At 30.8% G+C, this 22051-nt stretch overlaps 1 protein-coding gene across 22 annotated transcripts in view; it reads right to left on the bottom strand.

Annotated features, from left to right (window-relative positions):
- Window positions 1-713: 713 nt before the first annotated feature.
- Window positions 714-22051, bottom strand: part of LOC118205801 (uncharacterized) — a 45120-nt gene continuing 23782 nt past the window's right edge. For 13 of the 22 annotated variants that reach the window (XM_085825675.1, XM_085825672.1, XM_085825666.1 and 10 more), the window contains 13 exons: window positions 18448-18567; window positions 17308-17427; window positions 15216-15335; window positions 12768-12836; window positions 12539-12658; window positions 11395-11514; window positions 9971-10039; window positions 9742-9861; window positions 8598-8717; window positions 6609-6728; window positions 4180-4248; window positions 3950-4070; window positions 2806-2925 (listed from right to left, as the gene is read on the bottom strand). In XM_085825675.1, coding sequence (XP_085681801.1) covers window positions 4047-4070; window positions 4180-4248; window positions 6609-6728; window positions 8598-8717; window positions 9742-9861; window positions 9971-10039; window positions 11395-11514; window positions 12539-12658; window positions 12768-12836; window positions 15216-15335; window positions 17308-17427; window positions 18448-18567 — 1191 coding nt within the window. In that variant the 3' untranslated portion in view covers window positions 2806-2925; window positions 3950-4046. Of the gene's footprint in view, window positions 834-2805; window positions 2926-3949; window positions 4071-4179; window positions 4249-6608; window positions 6729-8597; window positions 8718-9741; window positions 9862-9970; window positions 10040-11394; window positions 11515-12538; window positions 12659-12767; window positions 12837-15215; window positions 15336-17307; window positions 17428-18447; window positions 18568-18676; window positions 18746-22051 lie in introns of those variants that run through there. The other 9 variants (XM_085825671.1, XM_085825664.1, XM_085825665.1 and 6 more) reach the window with 8 other exon arrangements.

Consider the following 22051-nt stretch of genomic DNA (forward strand, 5'->3'; position numbering starts at 1 on the left):
ATGTCTCATCTAATAGCCCTGAAAAAATTATGAAACTAGGCACAACAGTTAGTTTTTTAAAAATTGTGTAGTATATGCTAAATATTTCGTATTTTCTCTCCGTTAAAGGTGTACTGACCCCTTGTTGTGCAGTTTTGTTGTATATAAATACAGGATGAAAGATGAGTTCATGAAGACTCATGTCGTGAAATAATGAAAGAAGAGTTCATGAAGACTCACGTCTGGAGAAGAGTGCAGTTAGATTGCTAAGGCGTTGATTTTTGTAACGTCGCTAAGAACATAGATTAAAAAACACTGATTAGCATGAGGAAAAGAGATTGACAGAGTACGCCAAACTAAAGTCTATTTAAATTTATTTCAAAATCTAGTACGAAGTTGGTTAAAAAGACTTATTTCAGTTTTCCCTCGGGAAGAGGACAATATTTGTTTAATTTAGCAAGAAGCTTCCAATTTTATATTTAGTAAAAAATTTACAATTTTGTGTTTAGCAAAGAATCTAAAAAAAGTTGCTTTTGCATTATGCAAGTAATTTTAAAATTTTGTATTAAGCAAGTAGCTTTAAATGTAAAGCAGTAAAGTTTAGCAAATAATCTTTGCAGATTTAGAACGATATGTAACAAATATTACTTTCAAGCACGAAGTCCGTGCCTTTCTGTTATAATTTCTATCATAATATTATAAATATAAAAGACAAAACAATATATTGAACTTACAACAGCGGAATTTCCTAGACTATCTCTATGGTCTAGACGGTCTCTAGACTGTCTTTCAGGTCCTTGAATATTACTTTCCTCCATACAACAGGTTTCCTTAGTTCGTCTATTTTGTTCTCGCTGAAAAAAATAAGTCTATTAATTTTAAACGTAGGTCGTAGAGACTGTGGTAGGAAAATGTTTGTATGATATCAAGAAAACAAACTCCGTTACTCAAAGTGTTAGAAATTTGTGTATGTAATTAATCTATGCTTATTTTCAGTGGAGTAAAGTAAGAAATTAATTATGTAAAAATGTTTGAATTCTTAAAACCTCGAGGGCTATCTGCCTAAGGGGAGGGATGCCTTCGTGGAGGACTTTCTAAGGGAAACTGGCTCATATACACGTTACACATGGGGAAAACCACGAAAATGCCCATGCAGCCAGCCCGTTCGCGGGATTCGAACCTTGGACCGAACTACCAGTGTTCAGCGACTTTACCGCTCGGCCTCTGGTCGACCCGGGATAAGATGACCTTACAAGATATGCTATCACAGTTTTAGCTGATGATTGCAAGCAAACACTCCTTGAGGCCTGCAACAAGTCATGGAATTCGGGTCTGATCCCTATTAATTGGAAAGAAGCTATTGTTATTCCGTTTTTGAAACCTGGGGGAGACACTGCGCTGGTTTCCAGCTACAGGCCAATTTCTTTAATGCAAATTCTTGCCAGAATAAGTAATGGAAAGGACGATTCTCAATAGATTACTTCTGAGGATCCAGCAAAGTAAAAGACTCTCAAACATGCATTACGGCTTTATTCCAAATAGAAGTTGCCTGGACCTGCTTAATAAATTGTTCAGTAGTATCCTGCACCACAGGAAGCAAAGGAAAGTTGTTCAGCTGGTGGCCCTAGATCTCAAAGCTGCATTTGATTCAGTTTGGCATGATGGCCTGCTCTATAAAATCATGTAATTCGGAGTTAAAGGAAATAGTAACCTGTGGATTGCCAATTTCTTAAACCAGAGAACTATTAGAGTAAAACTATTAGAGAGGTCCTTTCAAGAAGCTATGAACTTATCAGCGGTGTCCCTCATTTTGTCTCCTATTTTCTTCACAATTTTCATGCATGATATCTATGAAATTATCCCGGCTGATGTCGACTGCTACGTGTGTGCGGACGAGATATTCCTCTACAGTGCAGATGTTTCGTACCCCAAGGTAGTCAGTAATTTGCAGCGTGCGCTGTTCAATGTGCATAGATGGGCTAAAGTGTGGAACTTTCTCTGGGCATTTCCCCAGAGAAAAGTAAATCGATTATTTTCGGTGGGACAAGGAATAGTGAAGAGAATTATTTGAAGCTTGACGGTATTAGTATCCCTACGAAAGATCCCATTAAAATTCTGGGCATGTGGTTTGATAGTAAATTGAGCTCGAACGTCCATGTTAATAAAACAGTACCGAAACTGGAAAGAATGCTGAATGCTTTTAGTATATAGTATTAATAGAACAGTATTATTTACTTCTATTACTATTGTAATGATGAGTATCATAAAAATTAAATTTAAAGAGCTTTTTCTCAAAACGCTGTTCCTCAGACTTGCGCGCAAGATATCTATGAAACCGCATAAGATACAGCATTGAAATTTACAGCACAAATAAATATCAAGACAGTAATTAAAATAGACTCTAATTATAAAGATACGTTAAAAAAATTTTCAGTAAAATTGTACGTAAAAAATTAACAAAAAATTATTTTTTAAAAATTAAAGCTCAATTTTATATTTAAAAGTTGAACTAATTAAAAGATTTTACTTCACATGAATAATTAGATCAATAGCTCTAATTCGGCGTTAATTTTCTGCAGATTATGGCGAATTTATGCAAGTTATCCTGTGCGCTCAATTGTTGGAGTCTTAGAAAAATAGTTTTTAAAATTATTAAACTTAATTTCAAATCCACTAGATATTTTTTTCCAGGCATATCAATGTCTCATCTAATAGCCCTGAAAAATGTAACAAATATTACTTTCAAGCACGAAGTCTGTGCCTTTCTGTTATAATTTCTGTCATAATATTATAAATATAAAAGACAAAACAATATATTGAACTTACAACAGTGGAATTTCCTAGACTATCTCTATGGTCTAGACGGTCTCTAGACTGTCTTTTAGGTCCTTGAATATTACTTTCCTCCATACAACAGGTTTCCTTAGTTCGTCTATTTTGTTCTCGCTGAAAAAAATAAGTCTATTAATTTTAAATGTAGGTCGTAGAGACTGTGGTAGGAAAATGTTTGTATGATATCAAGAAAACAAACTCCGTTACTCAAAGTGTTAGAAATTTGTGTATGTAATTAATCTATGCTTATTTTCAGTGGAGTAAAGTAAGAAATTAATTATGTAAAAATGTTTGAATTCTTAAATACTTAAAGTATTTTGTATGCTTGAAACTGTGCTTTGAATGAAAGTGTAGTCTATGTTACTTATGAAAAGTACTAAAAGAAAGTTAAGATAAATTGAGAATAAATGTAAAGTAAAATGTTAGGCTCTCCAGCCAACTCTAACTTAATTTTCACTAGCGTCAGCACCTCAGGCTGAGATTTAATTGTAGTGTGTCTGTCTAGGTCTAGTTGGTTTAATTCTAACAAGCAAATATGGGGTAGTCGGTAAGTGTTGTACTCGTTTTACACGAAGCACGCTCGCATTTTATGGTACACAATGCTGTAGAGGAAGGAGGAGTCTTAATGTGGATATAAAGATTGAATTGAGTAAATGTACGAAAGGTTGAACTGTTAAAAGAAAAAAAAAACATATTGAAAGTGTGGCAAGTGTTAGATATGCGTAAGCACATATTAAATTTTTCTCCTTCCAAGTTAGAACAAGAATTGCTGAAGAAGGAAGATATTGTAAATATGTGCTACATTTGTTTATCTATAAAATTTTAAATTTAGTTAAAATGTAGATTAAGATTTTAAAGGTGAACTCGCATGTAAATTTAGAACTTAGCTATCTTATTCAGGCATTTAAAGCCTTGTTATGCGATAATTAAATTCTGGTGAGGGAAATTGTAAAGTTTTCCTTATTTTGCATAACAAATTTATTTTAAGGTGAGTACCTGTTCAACTTCCCCTCACATTCTCAAAATTTTACAGGAAAGATTACAAATATTACTTTCAAGCACGAAGTCCATGCCTTTCTGTTATAATTTCTGTCATAATATTATAAATATAAAAGACAAAACAATATATTGAACTCACAGCAGTGGAATTTCCTAGACGATCTCTACGGTCTAGACGGTCTCTAGATGGTTTTTCAGGTTCTTGAAATTGACTTTCCTCCATACAACAGGTTTCTTTAGTTGTTCTGTTTTCGTTCTCCCTGAAAAAAATAAGTCTATTAATTTTATTATGAATTAAATTTAAAAATATTAAGAAAATTAGTCTAAATTAATCTATTATTAGACTTTCTTCTATTATGTTGCACTTACAGGTAAACTGGGGCATATGGTTGCTATTTGCAAAAGGCAACTTGTACCATAAATGTTGGGATTATACATCTGAAACCAAGAAAAATCACTCAATTATTTTTAATATTATTAATTAAATTTAAAAAATAAAATTCATTAAAAATATTAAATATTAAGAAACTTAGTTCTATTTTTAATAGACTATTATTTTTTTCACTTTCTCCAAATTACATCTCCCCGTGCATTTTCAGCAGTTAAGCCTAATTTTACAAAAAAAAAAAAAAAAAAAAAAATCTTATAAAATCAGCATTTTGATATTATGACTTCAATTGTTGAAGTTGCGTATTTAATGTACTTGTTTTCAATGTGTAGTAATATAAAGAATATCACATTAATAGTAATAAATTAAACAGGAAAATTGCAAAAATCATAACTATACACACAGAAATAAATAATATAAACATGAAAAAAATTTACAAATACGAAATTAAAAAAAAACTAAACAAGAATTACGTGCATGTAATTAAATTCCAGTTTAAAAATTCTGCCGTGTGTGAAATAATTCAAAACGAGGATCGACACCACAGCCCTACATTGCATATTTCGGACTCAAGAAACATTTGCTTTCGCTTTTCCATGGTTTTAGCACATACAACGCATCTTCTCCTACCTTTATTACCTCCTCCGTCGACGTAAATTTTCGGAAACCGTCATTTTGGACAGAATTTTAAATTCTTAAGTAAGGTCTCTTAGCCATGGCTAACGGAATAAACTGAATATAACCGCAACACATATCACAAAACTTCAAAAGACACTCAGAAATATTTCATCCTCAAACACTGTGAAATACTATTAAGGAAGATCAAGTCGACAGCAGGAAAATGGAAGTTGTAATCAGTAAAATAAGATTGCAAATGTTGGACACGACTCAACTGTTGTACAGGTATATGAAAGCAGAAAATTTTGAATAAAAATTGTTTATATGAAAATTTTATAGAATATATATAAATTTTATGTCAGATAAAATTTTACCTTATTGAGATTCTTGTCACAAGTATTATATGGAGGTAAGTTTTGCAATATGGCAAATAGTATTAATTACTTCTATTACTATTGTAATGATGAGTATCATAATCTTAAGATTACGTTTAATAATTTTTTATGTTTAATTGTGTATTTTATGCAATTTTATTAATTATTTTATTTTCACCTACATAAATATCAAAAGATACTATTTTAAGTGTTAAGTTATCATGCCAAAAGTGATTTTATTGCTATATGATTGAAATTTATGTTCCAAAAGTAAAAATTAACTTTAAAGAGCTTTTTCTCAAAACGCTGTTTTTCAGACTTGCGCGCAGGATATCTATGAAACCGCATAAGATACAGCATTGAAATTTACAGCACAAATAAATATCAAGACAGTAATTAAAATAGACTCTAATTATAAAGATATGTTAAAAAATTTTCAGTAAAATTGTACGTAAAAAATTAACAAAAAATTATTTTTTAAAAATTAAAGCTCAATTTTGTTTTTAAAAGTTGAACTAATTAAAAGATTTTACTTCACATGAATAATTAGATCAATAGCTCTAATTTGGCGTTAATTTTCTGCAGAATATGGCGAATTTAAGCAAGCTATCCTGTGCGCTCAATTGTTGGAGTCTTAGAAAAACAGTTTTTAAAATTATTAAACTTAATTTCAAATCCACTAGATATTTTTTTCCAGGCATATCAATGTCTCATCTAATAGCCCTGAAAAAATTATGAAACTAGGCACAACAGTTAGTTTTTTAAAAATTGTGTAGTATATGATAAATATTTCGTATTTTCTCTCCGTTAAAGGTGTACTGACCCCTTGTTGTGCAGTTTTGTTGTATATAAATACAGGATGAAAGATGAGTTCATGAAGACTCATGTCGTGAAATAATGAAAGAAGAGTTCATGAAGACTCACGTCTGGAGAAGAGTGCAGTTAGATTGCTAAGGCGTTGATTTTTGTAACGTCGCTAAGAACATAGATTAAAAAACACTGATTAGCATGAGGAAAAGAGATTGACAGAGTACGCCAAACTAAAGTCTATTTAAATTTATTTCAAAATCTAGTACGAAGTTGGTTAAAAAGACTTATTTCAGTTTTCCCTCGGGAAGAGGACAATATTTGTTTAATTTAGCAAGAAGCTTCCAATTTTATATTTAGTAAAAAATTTACAATTTTGTGTTTAGCAAAGAATCTAAAAAAAGTTGCTTTTGCATTATGCAAGTAATTTTAAAATTTTGTATTAAGCAAGTAGCTTTAAATGTAAAGCAGTAAAGTTTAGCAAATAATCTTTGCAGATTTAGAACGATATGTAACAAATATTACTTTCAAGCACGAAGTCCGTGCCTTTCTGTTATAATTTCTGTCATAATATTATAAATATAAAAGACAAAACAATATATTGAACTTACAACAGCGGAATTTCCTAGACTATCTCTATGGTCTAGACGGTCTCTAGACTGTCTTTCAGGTCCTTGAATATTACTTTCCTCCATACAACAGGTTTCCTTAGTTCGTCTATTTTGTTCTCGCTGAAAAAAATAAGTCTATTAATTTTAAATGTAGGTCGTAGAGACTGTGGTAGGAAAATGTTTGTATGATATCAAGAAAACAAACTCCGTTACTCAAAGTGTTAGAAATTTGTGTATGTAATTAATCTATGCTTATTTTCAGTGGAGTAAAGTAAGAAATTAATTATGTAAAAATGTTTGAATTCTTAAAACCTCGAGGGCTATCTGCCTAAGGGGAGGGATGCCTTCGTGGAGGACTTTCTAAGGGAAACTGGCTCACATACACGTTACACATGGGGAAAACCACGAAAATGCCCATGCAGCCAGCCCGTTCGCGGGATTCGAACCTTGGACCGAACTACCAGTGTTCAGCGACTTTACCGCTCGGCCGCTGGTCGACCCGGGATAAGATGACCTTACAAGATATGCTATCACAGTTTTAGCTGATGATTGCAAGCAAACACTCCTTGAGGCCTGCAACAAGTCATGGAATTCGGGTCTGATTCCTAAGAATTCGAAAGAAGCTATTGTTATTCCGTTTTTGAAACCTGGGGGAGACACTGCGCTGATTTCCAGCTACAGGCCAATTTCTTTAACGCAAATTCTTGCCAGAATAAGTAATGGAAAGGATGATTCTCAATAGATTACTTCTGAGGATCCAGCAAAGTAAAAGACTCTCAAACATGCATTACGGCTCTATTCCAAATAGAAGTTGCCTGGACCTGCTTAATAAATTGTTCAGTAGTATCCTGCACCACAGGAAGCAAAGGAAAGTTGTTCAGCTGGTGGCCCTAGATCTCAAAGCTGCATTTGATTCAGTTTGGCATGATGGCCTGCTCTATAAAATCATGTGATTCGGAGTTAAAGGAAATAGTAACCTGTGGATTGCCAATTTCTTAAACCAGAGAACTATTAGAGTAAAGTGGAGAGAGGTCCTTTCAAGAAGCTATGAACTTATCAGCGGTGTCCCTCATTTTGTCTCTTATTTTCTTCACAATTTTCATGCATGATATCTATGAAATTATCCCGGCTGATGTCGACTGCAAAGGGTGGAACTTTCTCTGGGCATTTTCCCAGAGAAAAGTAAATCGATTATTTTCGGTGGGACAAGGAATAGTGAAGAGAATCGTTTGAAGCTTGACGGTATTAGTATCCCTACGAAAGATCCCATTAAAATTCTGGGCATGTGGTTTGATAGTAAATTGAGCTGGAACGTCCATCTTAATAAAACAGTACCGAAACTGGAAAGAATGCTGAATGCTTTTAGTATATAGTATTAATAGAACAGTATTAATTACTTCTATTACTATTGTAATGATGAGTATCATAAAAATTAACTTTAAAGAGCTTTTTCTCAAAACGCTGTTCCTCAGACTAGCGCGCAAGATATCTATGAAACCGCATAAGATACAGCATTGAAATTTACAGCACAAATAAATATCAAGACAGTAATTAAAATAGACTCTTAAATATAAAGATACGTTAAAAAAATTTTCAGTAAAATTGTACGTAAAAAATTAACAAAAAATTATTTTTTAAAAATTAAAGCTCAATTTTATATTTAAAAGTTGAACTAATTAAAAGATTTTACTTCACATGAATAATTAGATCAATAGCTCTAATTCGGCGTTAATTTTCTGCAGATTATGACGAATTTATGCAAGTTATCCTGTGCGCTCAATTGTTGGAGTCTTAGAAAAATAGTTTTTAAAATTATTAAACTTAATTTCAAATCCACTAGATATTTTTTTCCAGGCATATCAATGTCTCATCTAATAGCCCTGAAAAATGTAACAAATATTACTTTCAAGCACGAAGTCCGTGCCTTTCTGTTATAATTTCTGTCATAATATTATAAATAAAAAAGACAAAACAATATATTGAACTTACAACAGTGGAATTTCCTAGACTATCTCTATGGTCTAGACGGTCTCTAGACTGTCTTTCAGGTCCTTGAATATTATTTTCCTCCATACAACAGGTTTCCTTAGTTCGTCTATTTTGTTCTCGCTGAAAAAAATAAGTCTATTAATTTTAAATGTAGGTCGTAGAGACTGTGGTAGGAAAATGTTTGTATGATATCAAGAAAACAAACTCCGTTACTCAAAGTGTTAGAAATTTGTGTATGTAATTAATCTATGCTTATTTTCAGTGGAGTAAAGTAAGAAATTAATTATGTAAAAATGTTTGAATTCTTAAATACTTAAATTATTTTGTATGCTTGAAACTGTGCTTTGAATGAAAGTGTAGTCTATGTTACTTATGAAAAGTACTAAAAGAAAGTTAAGATAAATTGAGAATAAATGTAAAGTAAAATGTTAGGCTCTCCAGCCAACTCTAACTTAATTTTCACTAGCGTCAGCACCTCAGGCTGAGATTTAATTGTAGTGTGTCTGTCTAGGTCTAGTTGGTTTAATTCTAACAAGCAAATATGGGGTAGTCGGTAAGTGTTGTACTCGTTTTACACGAAGCACGCTCGCATTTTATGGTACACAATGCTGTAGAGGAAGGAGGAGTCTTAATGTGGATATAAAGATTGAATTGCGTAAATGTACGAAAGGTTGAACTGTTAAAAGAAAAAAAAAACATATTGAAAGTGTGGCAAGTGTTAGATATGCGTAAGCACATATTAAATTTTTCTCCTTCCAAGTTAGAACAAGAATTGCTGAAGAAGGAAGATATTGTAAATATGTACTACATTTGTTTATCTATAAAATTTTAAATTTAGTTAAAATGTAGATTAAGATTTTAAAGGTGAACTCGCATGTAAATTTAGAACTTAGCTATCTTATTCAGGCATTTAAAGCCTTGTTATGTGATAATTAAATTCTGGTGAGGGAAATTGTAAAGTTTTCCTTATTTTGCATAACAAATTTATTTTAAGGTGAGTACCTGTTCAGCTTCCCCTCACATTCTCAAAATTTTACAGGAAAGATTACAAATATTACTTTCAAGCACGAAGTCCATGCCTTTCTGTTATAATTTCTGTCATAATATTATAAATATAAAAGACAAAACTATATATTGAACTCACAGCAGTGGAATTTCCTAGACGATCTCTACGGTCTAGACGGTCTCTAGATGGTTTTTCAGGTTCTTGAAATTGACTTTCCTCCATACAACAGGTTTCTTTAGTTGTTCTGTTTTGTTCTACCTGAAAAAAATAAGTCTATTAATTTTATTATGAATTAAATTTAAAAATATTAAGAAAATTAGTCTAAATTTATCTATTATTAGACTTTCTTCTATTATGTTGCACTTACAGGTAAACTGGGGCATATGGTTGCTATTTGCAAAAGGCAACATGTACCATAAATGTTGGGATTATACATCTGAAAGCAAGAAAAATCACTCAGTTATTTTTAATATTATTAATTAAATTTAAAAAATAAAATTCATTAAAAATATTAAATATTAAGAAACTTAGTTCTATTTTTAATAGACTATTATTTTTTTCACTTTCTCCAAATTACATCTCCCCGTGCATTTTCAGCAGTTAAGCCTAATTTTACAAAAAAAAAAAAAAAATCTTATAAAATCAGCATTTTGATATTATGACTTCAATTGTTGAAGTTGCGTATTTAATGTACTTGTTTTCAATGTGTAGTAATATAAAGAATATCACATTAACAGTAATAAATTAAACAGGAAAATTGCAAAAATCATAACTATACACACAGAAATAAATAATATAAACATGAAAAAAATTTACAAATACGAAATTAAAAAAAAACTAAACAAGAATTACGTGCATGTAATTAAATTCCAGTTTAAAAATTCTGCCGTGTGTGAAATAATTCAAAACGAGGATCGACACCACAGCCCTACATTGCATATTTCGGACTCAAGAAACATTTGCTTTCGCTTTTCCATGGTTTTAGCACATACAACGCATCTTCTCCTACCTTTATTACCTCCTCCGTCGACGTAAATTTTCGGAAACCGTCTTTTTGGACAGAATTTTAAATTCTTAAGTAAGGTCTCTTAGCCATGGCTAACGGAATAAACTGAATATAACCGCAACACATATCACAAAACTTCAAAAGACACTCAGAAATATTTAGTATATAGTATTAATAGAACAGTATTAATTACTTCTATTACTATTGTAATGATGAGTATCATAAAAATTAACTTTAAAGAGCTTTTTCTCAAAACGCTGTTCCTCAGACTTGCGCGCAAGATATCTATGAAACCGCATAAGATACAGCATTGAAATTTACAGCACAAATAAATATCAAGACAGTAATTAAAATAGACTCTTAATTATAAAGATACGTTAAAAAAATTTTCAGTAAAATTGTACGTAAAAAATTAACAAAAAATTATTTTTTAAAAATTAAAGCTCAATTTTATATTTAAAAGTTGAACTAATTAAAAGATTTTACTTCACATGAATAATTAGATCAATAGCTCTAATTCGGCGTTAATTTTCTGCAGATTATGACGAATTTATGCAAGTTATCCTGTGCGCTCAATTGTTGGAGTCTTAGAAAAATAGTTTTTAAAATTATTAAACTTAATTTCAAATCCACTAGATATTTTTTTCCAGGCATATCAATGTCTCATCTAATAGCCCTGAAAAATGTAACAAATATTACTTTCAAGCACGAAGTCCGTGCCTTTCTGTTATAATTTCTGTCATAATATTATAAATAAAAAAGACAAAACAATATATTGAACTTACAACAGTGGAATTTCCTAGACTATCTCTATGGTCTAGACGGTCTCTAGACTGTCTTTCAGGTCCTTGAATATTATTTTCCTCCATACAACAGGTTTCCTTAGTTCGTCTATTTTGTTCTCGCTGAAAAAAATAAGTCTATTAATTTTAAATGTAGGTCGTAGAGACTGTGGTAGGGAAATGTTTGTATGATATCAAGAAAACAAACTCCGTTACTCAAAGTGTTAGAAATTTGTGTATGTAATTAATCTATGCTTATTTTCAGTGGAGTAAAGTAAGAAATTAATTATGTAAAAATGTTTGAATTCTTAAATACTTAAAGTATTTTGTATGCTTGAAACTGTGCTTTGAATGAAAGTGTAGTCTATGTTACTTATGAAAAGTACTAAAAGAAAGTTAAGATAAATTGAGAATAAATGTAAAGTAAAATGTTAGGCTCTCCAGCCAACTCTAACTTAATTTTCACTAGCGTCAGCACCTCAGGCTGAGATTTAATTGTAGTGTGTCTGTCTAGGTCTAGTTGGTTTAATTCTAACAAGCAAATATGGGGTAGTCGGTAAGTGTTGTACTCGTTTTACACGAAGCACGCTCGCATTTTATGGTACACAATGCTGTAGAGGAAGGAGGAGTCTTAATGTGGATATAAAGATTGAATTGCGTAAATGTACGAAAGGTTGAACTGTTAAAAGAAAAAAAAAACATATTGAAAGTGTGGCAAGTGTTAGATATGCGTAAGCACATATTAAATTTTTCTCCTTCCAAGTTAGAACAAGAATTGCTGAAGAAGGAAGATATTGTAAATATGTACTACATTTGTTTATCTATAAAATTTTAAATTTAGTTAAAATGTAGATTAAGATTTTAAAGGTGAACTCGCATGTAAATTTAGAACTTAGCTATCTTATTCAGGCATTTAAAGCCTTGTTATGTGATAATTAAATTCTGGTGAGGGAAATTGTAAAGTTTTCCTTATTTTGCATAACAAATTTATTTTAAGGTGAGTACCTGTTCAGCTTCCCCTCACATTCTCAAAATTTTACAGGAAAGATTACAAATATTACTTTCAAGCACGAAGTCCATGCCTTTCTGTTATAATTTCTGTCATAATATTATAAATATAAAAGACAAAACTATATATTGAACTCACAGCAGTGGAATTTCCTAGACGATCTCTACGGTCTAGACGGTCTCTAGATGGTTTTTCAGGTTCTTGAAATTGACTTTCCTCCATACAACAGGTTTCTTTAGTTGTTCTGTTTTGTTCTACCTGAAAAAAATAAGTCTATTAATTTTATTATGAATTAAATTTAAAAATATTAAGAAAATTAGTCTAAATTTATCTATTATTAGACTTTCTTCTATTATGTTGCACTTACAGGTAAACTGGGGCATATGGTTGCTATTTGCAAAAGGCAACATGTACCATAAATGTTGGGATTATACATCTGAAAGCAAGAAAAATCACTCAGTTATTTTTAATATTATTAATTAAATTTAAAAAATAAAATTCATTAAAAATATTAAATATTAAGAAACTTAGTTCTATTTTTAATAGACTATTATTTTTTTCACTTTCTCCAAATTACATCTCCCCGTGCATTTTCAGCAGTTAAGCCTAATTTTACAAAAAAAAAAAAAAAAAAAAAAAAAAAAATCTTATAAAATCAGCATTTTGATATTATGACTTCAATTGTTGAAGTTGTGTATTTAATGTACTTGTTTTCAATGTGTAGTAATATAAAGAATATCACATTAATAGTAATAAATTAAACAGGAAAATTGCAAAAATCATAACTATACACACAGAAATAAATAATATAAACATGAAAAAAATTTACAAATACGAAATTAAAAAAAAACTAAACAAGAATTACGTGCATGTAATTAAATTCCAGTTTAAAAATTCTGCCGTGTGTGAAATAATTCAAAACGAGGATCGACACCACAGCCCTACATTGCATATTTCGGACTCAAGAAACATTTGCTTTCGCTTTTCCATGGTTTTAGCACATACAACGCATCTTCTCCTACCTTTATTACCTCCTCCGTCGACGTAAATTTTCGGAAACCGTCTTTTTGGACAGAATTTTAAATTCTTAAGTAAGGTCTCTTAGCCATGGCTAACGGAATAAACTGAATATAACCGCAACACATATCACAAAACTTCAAAAGACACTCAGAAATATTTCATCCTCAAACACTGTGAAATACTATTAAGGAAGATCAAGTCGACAGCAGGAAAATGGAAGTTGTAATCAGTAATATAAGATTGCAAATGTTGGACACGACTCAACTGTTGTACAGGTATATGAAAGCAGAAAATTTTGAATAAAAATTGTTTATATGAAAATTTTATAGAATATATATAAATTTTATGTCAGATAAAATTTTACCTTATTTGAGATTCTTGTCACAAGTATTATGTGGAGGTAAGTTTTGCAATATGGCAAATAGTATTAATTACTTCTATTACTATTGTAATGATGAGTATCATAATCTTAAGATTACGTTTAATAATTTTTTATGTTTAATTGTGTATTTTATGCAATTTTATTAATTATTTTATTTTCACCTACATAAATATCAAAAGATACTATTTTAAGTGTTAAGTTATCATGCCAAAAGTGATTTTATTGCTATATGATTGAAATTTATGTTCCAAAAGTAAAAATTAACTTTAAAGAGCTTTTTCTCAAAACGCTGTTTTTCAGACTTGCGCGCAGGATATCTATGAAACCGCATAAGATACAGCATTGAAATTTACAGCACAAATAAATATCAAGACAGTAATTAAAATAGACTCTAATTATAAAGATATGTTAAAAAATTTTCAGTAAAATTGTACGTAAAAAATTAACAAAAAATTATTTTTTAAAAATTAAAGCTCAATTTTGTTTTTAAAAGTTGAACTAATTAAAAGATTTTACTTCACATGAATAATTAGATCAATAGCTCTAATTTGGCGTTAATTTTCTGCAGAATATGGCGAATTTAAGCAAGCTATCCTGTGCGCTCAATTGTTGGAGTCTTAGAAAAACAGTTTTTAAAATTATTAAACTTAATTTCAAATCCACTAGATATTTTTTTCCAGGCATATCAATGTCTCATCTAATAGCCCTGAAAAAATTATGAAACTAGGCACAACAGTTAGTTTTTTAAAAATTGTGTAGTATGTGCTAAATATTTCGTATTTTCTCTCCGTTAAAGGTGTACTGACCCCTTGTTGTGCAGTTTTGTTGTATATAAATACAGGATGAAAGATGAGTTCATGAAGACTCATGTCGTGAAATAATGAAAGAAGAGTTCATGAAGACTCACGTCTGGAGAAGAGTGCAGTTAGATTGCTAAGGCGTTGATTTTTGTAACGTCGCTAAGAACATAGATTAAAAAACACTGATTAGCATGAGGAAAAGAGATTGACAGAGTACGCCAAACTAAAGTCAAAATTAAAGTCTATTTAAATTTATTTCAAAATCTAGTACGAAGTTGGTTAAAAAGACTTATTTCAGTTTTCCCTCGGGAAGAGGACAATATTTGTTTAATTTAGCAAGAAGCTTCCAATTTTATATTTAGTAAAAAATTTACAATTTTGTGTTTAGCAAAGAATCTAAAAAAAGTTGCTTGTGCATTATGCAAGTAATTTAAAAATTTTGTATTAAGCAAGTAGCTTTAAATGTAAAGCAGTAAAGTTTAGCAAATAATCTTTGCAGATTTAGAACGATATGTAACAAATATTACTTTCAAGCACGAAGTCCGTGCCTTTCTGTTATAATTTCTGTCATAATATTATAAATATAAAAGACAAAACAATATATTGAACTTACAACAGTGGAATTTCCTAGACTATCTCTATGGTCTAGACGGTCTCTAGACTGTCTTTCAGGTCCTTGAATATTACTTTCCTCCATACAACAGGTTTCCTTAGTTTGTCTATTTTGTTCTCGCTGAAAAAAATAAGTCTATTAATTTTAAATGTAGGTCGTAGAGACTGTGGTAGGAAAATGTTTGTATGATATCAAGAAAACAAACTCCGTTACTCAAAGTGTTAGAAATTTGTGTATGTAATTAATCTATGCTTATTTTCAGTGGAGTAAAGTAAGAAATTAATTATGTAAAAATGTTTGAATTCTTAAAACCTCGAGGGCTATCTGCCTAAGGGGAGGGATGCCTTCGTGGAGGACTTTCTAAGGGAAACTGGCTCATATACACGTTACACATGGGGAAAACCACGAAAATGCCCATGCAGCCAGCCCGTTCGCGGGATTCGAACCTTGGACCGAACTACCAGCGTTCAGCGACTTTACCGCTCGGCCGCTGGTCGACCCGGGATAAGATGACCTTACAAGATATGCTATCACAGTTTTAGCTGATGATTGCAAGCAAACACTCCTTGAGGCCTGCAACAAGTCATGGAATTCGGGTCTGATTCCTAAGAATTCAAAAGAAGCTATTGTTATTCCGTTTTTGAAACCTGGGGGAGACACTGCGCTGATTTCCAGCTACAGGCCAATTTCTTTAACGCAAATTCTTGCCAGAATAAGTAATGGAAAGGATGATTCTCAATAGATTACTTCTGAGGATCCAGCAAAGTAAAAGACTCTCAAACATGCATTACGGCTCTATTCCAAATAGAAGTTGCCTGGACCTGCTTAATAAATTGTTCAGTATTATCCTGCACCACAGGAAGCAAAGGAAAGTTGTTCAGCTGGTGACCCTAGATCTCAAAGCTGCATTTGATTCAGTTTGGCATGATGGCCTGCTCTATAAAATCATGTAATTCGGAGTTAAAGGAAATAGTAACCTGTGGATTGCCAATTTCTTAAACCAGAGAACTATTAGAGTAAAACTATTAGAGAGGTCCTTTCAAGAAGCTATGAACTTATCAGCGGTGTCCCTCATTTTGTCTCCTATTTTCTTCACAATTTTCATGCATGATATCTATGAAATTATCCCGGCTGATGTCGACTGCTACGTGTGTGCGGACGAGATATTCCTCTACAGTGCAGATGTTTCGTACCCCAAGGTAGTCAGTAATTTGCAGCGTGCGCTGTTCAATGTGCATAGATGGGCTAAAGGGTGGAACTTTCTCTGGGCATTTCCCCAGAGAAAAGTAAATCGATTATTTTCGGTGGGACAAGGAATAGTGAAGAGAATCTTTTGAAGCTTGACGGTATTAGTATCCCTACGAAAGATCCCATTAAAATTCTGGGCATGTGGTTTGATAGTAAATTGAGCTGGAACGTCCATGTTAATAAAACAGTACCGAAACTGGAAAGAATGCTGAATGCTTTTAGTATATAGTATTAATAGAACAGTATTAATTACTTCTATTACTATTGTAATGATGAGTATCATAAAAATTAACTTTAAAGAGCTTTTTCTCAAAACGCTGTTCCTCAGACTTGCGCGCAAGATATCTATGAAACCGCATAAGATACAGCATTGAAATTTACAGCACAAATAAATATCAAGACAGTAATTAAAATAGACTCTTAATTATAAAGATACGTTAAAAAAATTTTCAGTAAAATTGTACGTAAAAAATTAACAAAAAATTATTTTTTAAAAATTAAAGCTCAATTTTATATTTAAAAGTTGAACTAATTAAAAGATTTTACTTCACATGAATAATTAGATCAATAGCTCTAATTCGGCGTTAATTTTCTGCAGATTATGACGAATTTATGCAAGTATCCATTGCGCTCAATTGTTGGAGTCTTAGAAAAATAGTTTTTAAAATTATTAAACTTAATTTCAAATCCACTAGATATTTTTTTCCAGGCATATCAATGTCTCATCTAATAGCCCTGAAAAATGTAACAAATATTACTTTCAAGCACGAAGTCCGTGCCTTTCTGTTATAATTTCTGTCATAATATTATAAAGAAAAAAGACAAAACAATATATTGAACTTACAACAGTGGAATTTCCTAGACTATCTCTATGGTCTAGACGGTCTCTAGACTGTCTTTCAGGTCCTTGAATATTATTTTCCTCCATACAACAGGTTTCCTTAGTTCGTCTATTTTGTTCTCGCTGAAAAAAATAAGTCTATTAATTTTAAATGTAGGTCGTAGAGACTGTGGTAGGAAAATGTTTGTATGATATCAAGAAAACAAACTCCGTTACTCAAAGTGTTAGAAATTTGTGTATGTAATTAATCTATGCTTATTTTCAGTGGAGTAAAGTAAGAAATTAATTATGTAAAAATGTTTGAATTCTTAAATACTTAAAGTATTTTGTATGCTTGAAACTGTGCTTTGAATGAAAGTGTAGTCTATGTTACTTATGAAAAGTACTAAAAGAAAGTTAAGATAAATTGAGAATAAATGTAAAGTAAAATGTTAGGCTCTCCAGCCAACTCTAACTTAATTTTCACTAGCGTCAGCACCTCAGGCTGAGATTTAATTGTAGTGTGTCTGTCTAGGTCTAGTTGGTTTAATTCTAACAAGCAAATATGGGGTAGTCGGTAAGTGTTGTACTCGTTTTACACGAAGCACGCTCGCATTTTATGGTACACAATGCTGTAGAGGAAGGAGGAGTCTTAATGTGGATATAAAGATTGAATTGCGTAAATGTACGAAAGGTTGAACTGTTAAAAGAAAAAAAAAACATATTGAAAGTGTGGCAAGTGTTAGATATGCGTAAGCACATATTAAATTTTTCTCCTTCCAAGTTAGAACAAGAATTGCTGAAGAAGGAAGATATTGTAAATATGTACTACATTTGTTTATCTATAAAATTTTAAATTTAGTTAAAATGTAGATTAAGATTTTAAAGGTGAACTCGCATGTAAATTTAGAACTTAGCTATCTTATTCAGGCATTTAAAGCCTTGTTATGTGATAATTAAATTCTGGTGAGGGAAATTGTAAAGTTTTCCTTATTTTGCATAACAAATTTATTTTAAGGTGAGTACCTGTTCAGCTTCCCCTCACATTCTCAAAATTTTACAGGAAAGATTACAAATATTACTTTCAAGCACGAAGTCCATGCCTTTTATAATTTCTGTCATAATATTATAAATATAAAAGACAAAACTATATATTGAACTCACTGCAGTGGAATTTCCTAGACGATCTCTACGGTCTAGACGGTCTCTAGATGGTTTTTCAGGTTCTTGAAATTGACTTTCCTCCATACAACAGGTTTCTTTAGTTGTTCTGTTTTGTTCTACCTGAAAAAAATAAGTCTATTAATTTTATTATGAATTAAATTTAAAAATATTAAGAAAATTAGTCTAAATTTATCTATTATTAGACTTTCTTCTATTATGTTGCACTTACAGGTAAACTGGGGCATATGGTTGCTATTTGCAAAAGGCAACATGTACCATAAATGTTGGGATTATACATCTGAAAGCAAGAAAAATCACTCAGTTATTTTTAATATTATTAATTAAATTTAAAAAATAAAATTCATTAAAAATATTAAATATTAAGAAACTTAGTTCTATTTTTAATAGACTATTATTTTTTTCACTTTCTCCAAATTACATCTCCCCGTGCATTTTCAGCAGTTAAGCCTAATTTTACAAAAAAAAAAAAAAAAAAAAAAATCTTATAAAATCAGCATTTTGATATTATGACTTCAATTGTTGAAGTTGCGTATTTAATGTACTTGTTTTCAATTTGTAGTAATATAAAGAATATCACATTAATAGTAATAAATTAAACAGGAAAATTGCAAAAATCATAACTATACACACAGAAATAAATAATATAAACATGAAAAAAATTTACAAATACGAAATTAAAAAAAAAACTAAACAAGAATTACGTGCATGTAATTAAATTCCAGTTTAAAAATTCTGCCGTGTGTGAAATAATTCAAAACGAGGATCGACACCACAGCCCTACATTGCATATTTCGGACTCAAGAAACATTTGCTTTCGCTTTTCCATGGTTTTAGCACATACAACGCATCTTCTCCTACCTTTATTACCTCCTCCGTCGACGTAAATTTTCGGAAACCGTCTTTTTGGACAGAATTTTAAATTCTTAAGTAAGGTCTCTTAGCCATGGCTAACGGAATAAACTGAATATAACCGCAACACATATCACAAAACTTCAAAAGACACTCAGAAATATTTCATCCTCAAACACTGTGAAATACTATTAAGGAAGATCAAGTCGACAGCAGGAAAATGGAAGTTGTAATCAGTAATATAAGATTGCAAATGTTGGACACGACTCAACTGTTGTACAGGTATATGAAAGCAGAAAATTTTGAATAAAAATTGTTTATATGAAAATTTTATAGAATATATATAAATTTTATGTCAGATAAAATTTTACCTTATTTGAGATTCTTGTCACAAGTATTATGTGGAGGTAAGTTTTGCAATATGGCAAATAGTATTAATTACTTCTATTACTATTGTAATGATGAGTATCATAATCTTAAGATTACGTTTAATAATTTTTTATGTTTAATTGTGTATTTTATGCAATTTTATTAATTATTTTATTTTCACCTACATAAATATCAAAAGATACTATTTTAAGTGTTAAGTTATCATGCCAAAAGTGATTTTATTGCTATATGATTGAAATTTATGTTTCAAAAGTAAAAATTAATTTTAAAGAGCTTTTTCTCAAAACGCTGTTTTTCAGACTTGCGCGCAGGATATCTATGAAACCGCATAAGATACAGCATTGTAATTTACAGCACAAATAAATATCAAGACAGTAATTAAAATAGACTCTAATTATAAAGATATGTTAAAAAATTTTCAGTAAAATTGTACGTAAAAAACTAACAAAAAAATTTTTTTTAAAAATTAAAGCTCAATTTTGTTTTTAAAAGTTGAACTAATTAAACAATTTTACTTCACATGAATAATTAGATCAATAGCTCTAATTTGGCGTTAATTTTCTGCAGAATATGGCGAATTTAAGCAAGTTATCCTGTGCGCTCAATTGTTGGAGTCTTAGAAAAACAGTTTTTAAAATTATTAAACTTAATTTCAAATCCACTAGATATTTTTTTCCAGGCATATCAATGTCTCATCTAATAGCCCTGAAAAAATTATGAAACTAGGCACAACAGTTAGTTTTTTAAAAATTGTGTAGTATATGCTAAATATTTCGTCTTTTCTCTCCGTTAAAGGTGTACTGACCCCTTGTTGTGCAGTTTTGTTGTATATAAATACAGGATGAAAGATGAGTTCATGAAGACTCATGTCGTGAAATAATGAAAGATGAGTTCATGAAGACTCACGTCTGGAGAAGAGTGCAGTTAGATTGCTAAGGCGTTAATTTTTGTAACGTCGCTAAGAACATAGATTAAAAAACACTGATTAGCATGAGAAAAAGAGATTGACAGAGTACGCCAAACTAAAGTCAAAATTAAAGTCTATTTAAATTTATTTCAAAATCTAGTACTAAGTTGGTTAAAAAGACTTATTTCAGTTTTCCCTCGGGAAGAGGACAATATTTGTTTAATTTAGCAAGAAGCTTCCAATTTTATATTTAGTAAAAAATTTACAATTTTGTGTTTAGCAAAGAATCTAAAAAAAGTTGCTTTTGCATTATGCAAGTAATTTTAAAATTTTGTATTAAGCAAGTAGCTTTAAATGTAAAGCAGTAAAGTTTAGCAAATAATCTTTGCAGATTTAGAACGATATGTAACAAATATTACTTTCAAGCACGAAGTCCATGCCTTTCTGTTATAATTTCTGTCATAATATTATAAATATAAAAGACAAAACAATATATTGAACTTACAACAGTGGAATTTGCTAGACTATCTCTATGGTCTAGACGGTCTCTAGACTATCTTTCAGGTCCTTGAATATTACTTTCCTCCATACAACAGGTTTCCTTAGTTTGTCTATTTTGTTCTCGCTGAAAAAAATAAGTCTATTAATTTTAAATGTAGGTCGTAGAGACTGTGGTAGGAAAATGTTTGTATGATATCAAGAAAACAAACTCCGTTACTCAAAGTGTTAGAAATTTGTGTATGTAATTAATCTATGCTTATTTTCAGTGGAGTAAAGTAAGAAATTAATTATGTAAAAATGTTTGAATTCTTAAATACTTAAAGTATTTTGTATGCTTGAAACTGTGCTTTGAATGAAAGTGTAGTCTATGTTACTTATGAAAAGTACTAAAAGAAAGTTAAGATAAATTGAGAATAAATGTAAAGTAAAATGTTAGGCTCTCCAGCCAACTCTAACTTAATTTTCACTAGCGTCAGCACCTCAGGCTGAGATTTAATTGTAGTGTGTCTGTCTAGGTCTAGTTGGTTTAATTCTAACAAGCAAATATGGGGTAGTCGGTAAGTGTTGTACTCGTTTTACATGAAGCACGCTCGCATTTTATAATACACAATGCTGTAGAGGAAGGAGTCTTAATGTGGATATAAAGATTGAATTGAGTAAATGTACGAAAGGTTGAACTGTTAAAAGAAAAAAAAAAACATATTGAAAGTGTGGCAAGTGTTAGATATGCGTAAGCACATATTAAATTTTTCTCCTTCCAAGTTAGAACAAGAATTGCTGAAGAAGGAAGATATTGTAAATATGTGCTACATTTGTTTATCTATAAAATTTTAAATTTAGTTAAAATGTAGATTAAGATTTTAAAGGTGAACTCGCATGTAAATTTAGAACTTAGCTATCTTATTCAGGCATTTAAAGCCTTGTTATGCGATAATT

This window comes from Stegodyphus dumicola, chromosome 10 (genome assembly GCF_044657685.1).
Source record: "Stegodyphus dumicola isolate Sdum_Otavi_A_Nest chromosome 10, ASM4465768v1".
NCBI classification, from domain to species: domain Eukaryota; kingdom Metazoa; phylum Arthropoda; class Arachnida; order Araneae; family Eresidae; genus Stegodyphus; species Stegodyphus dumicola.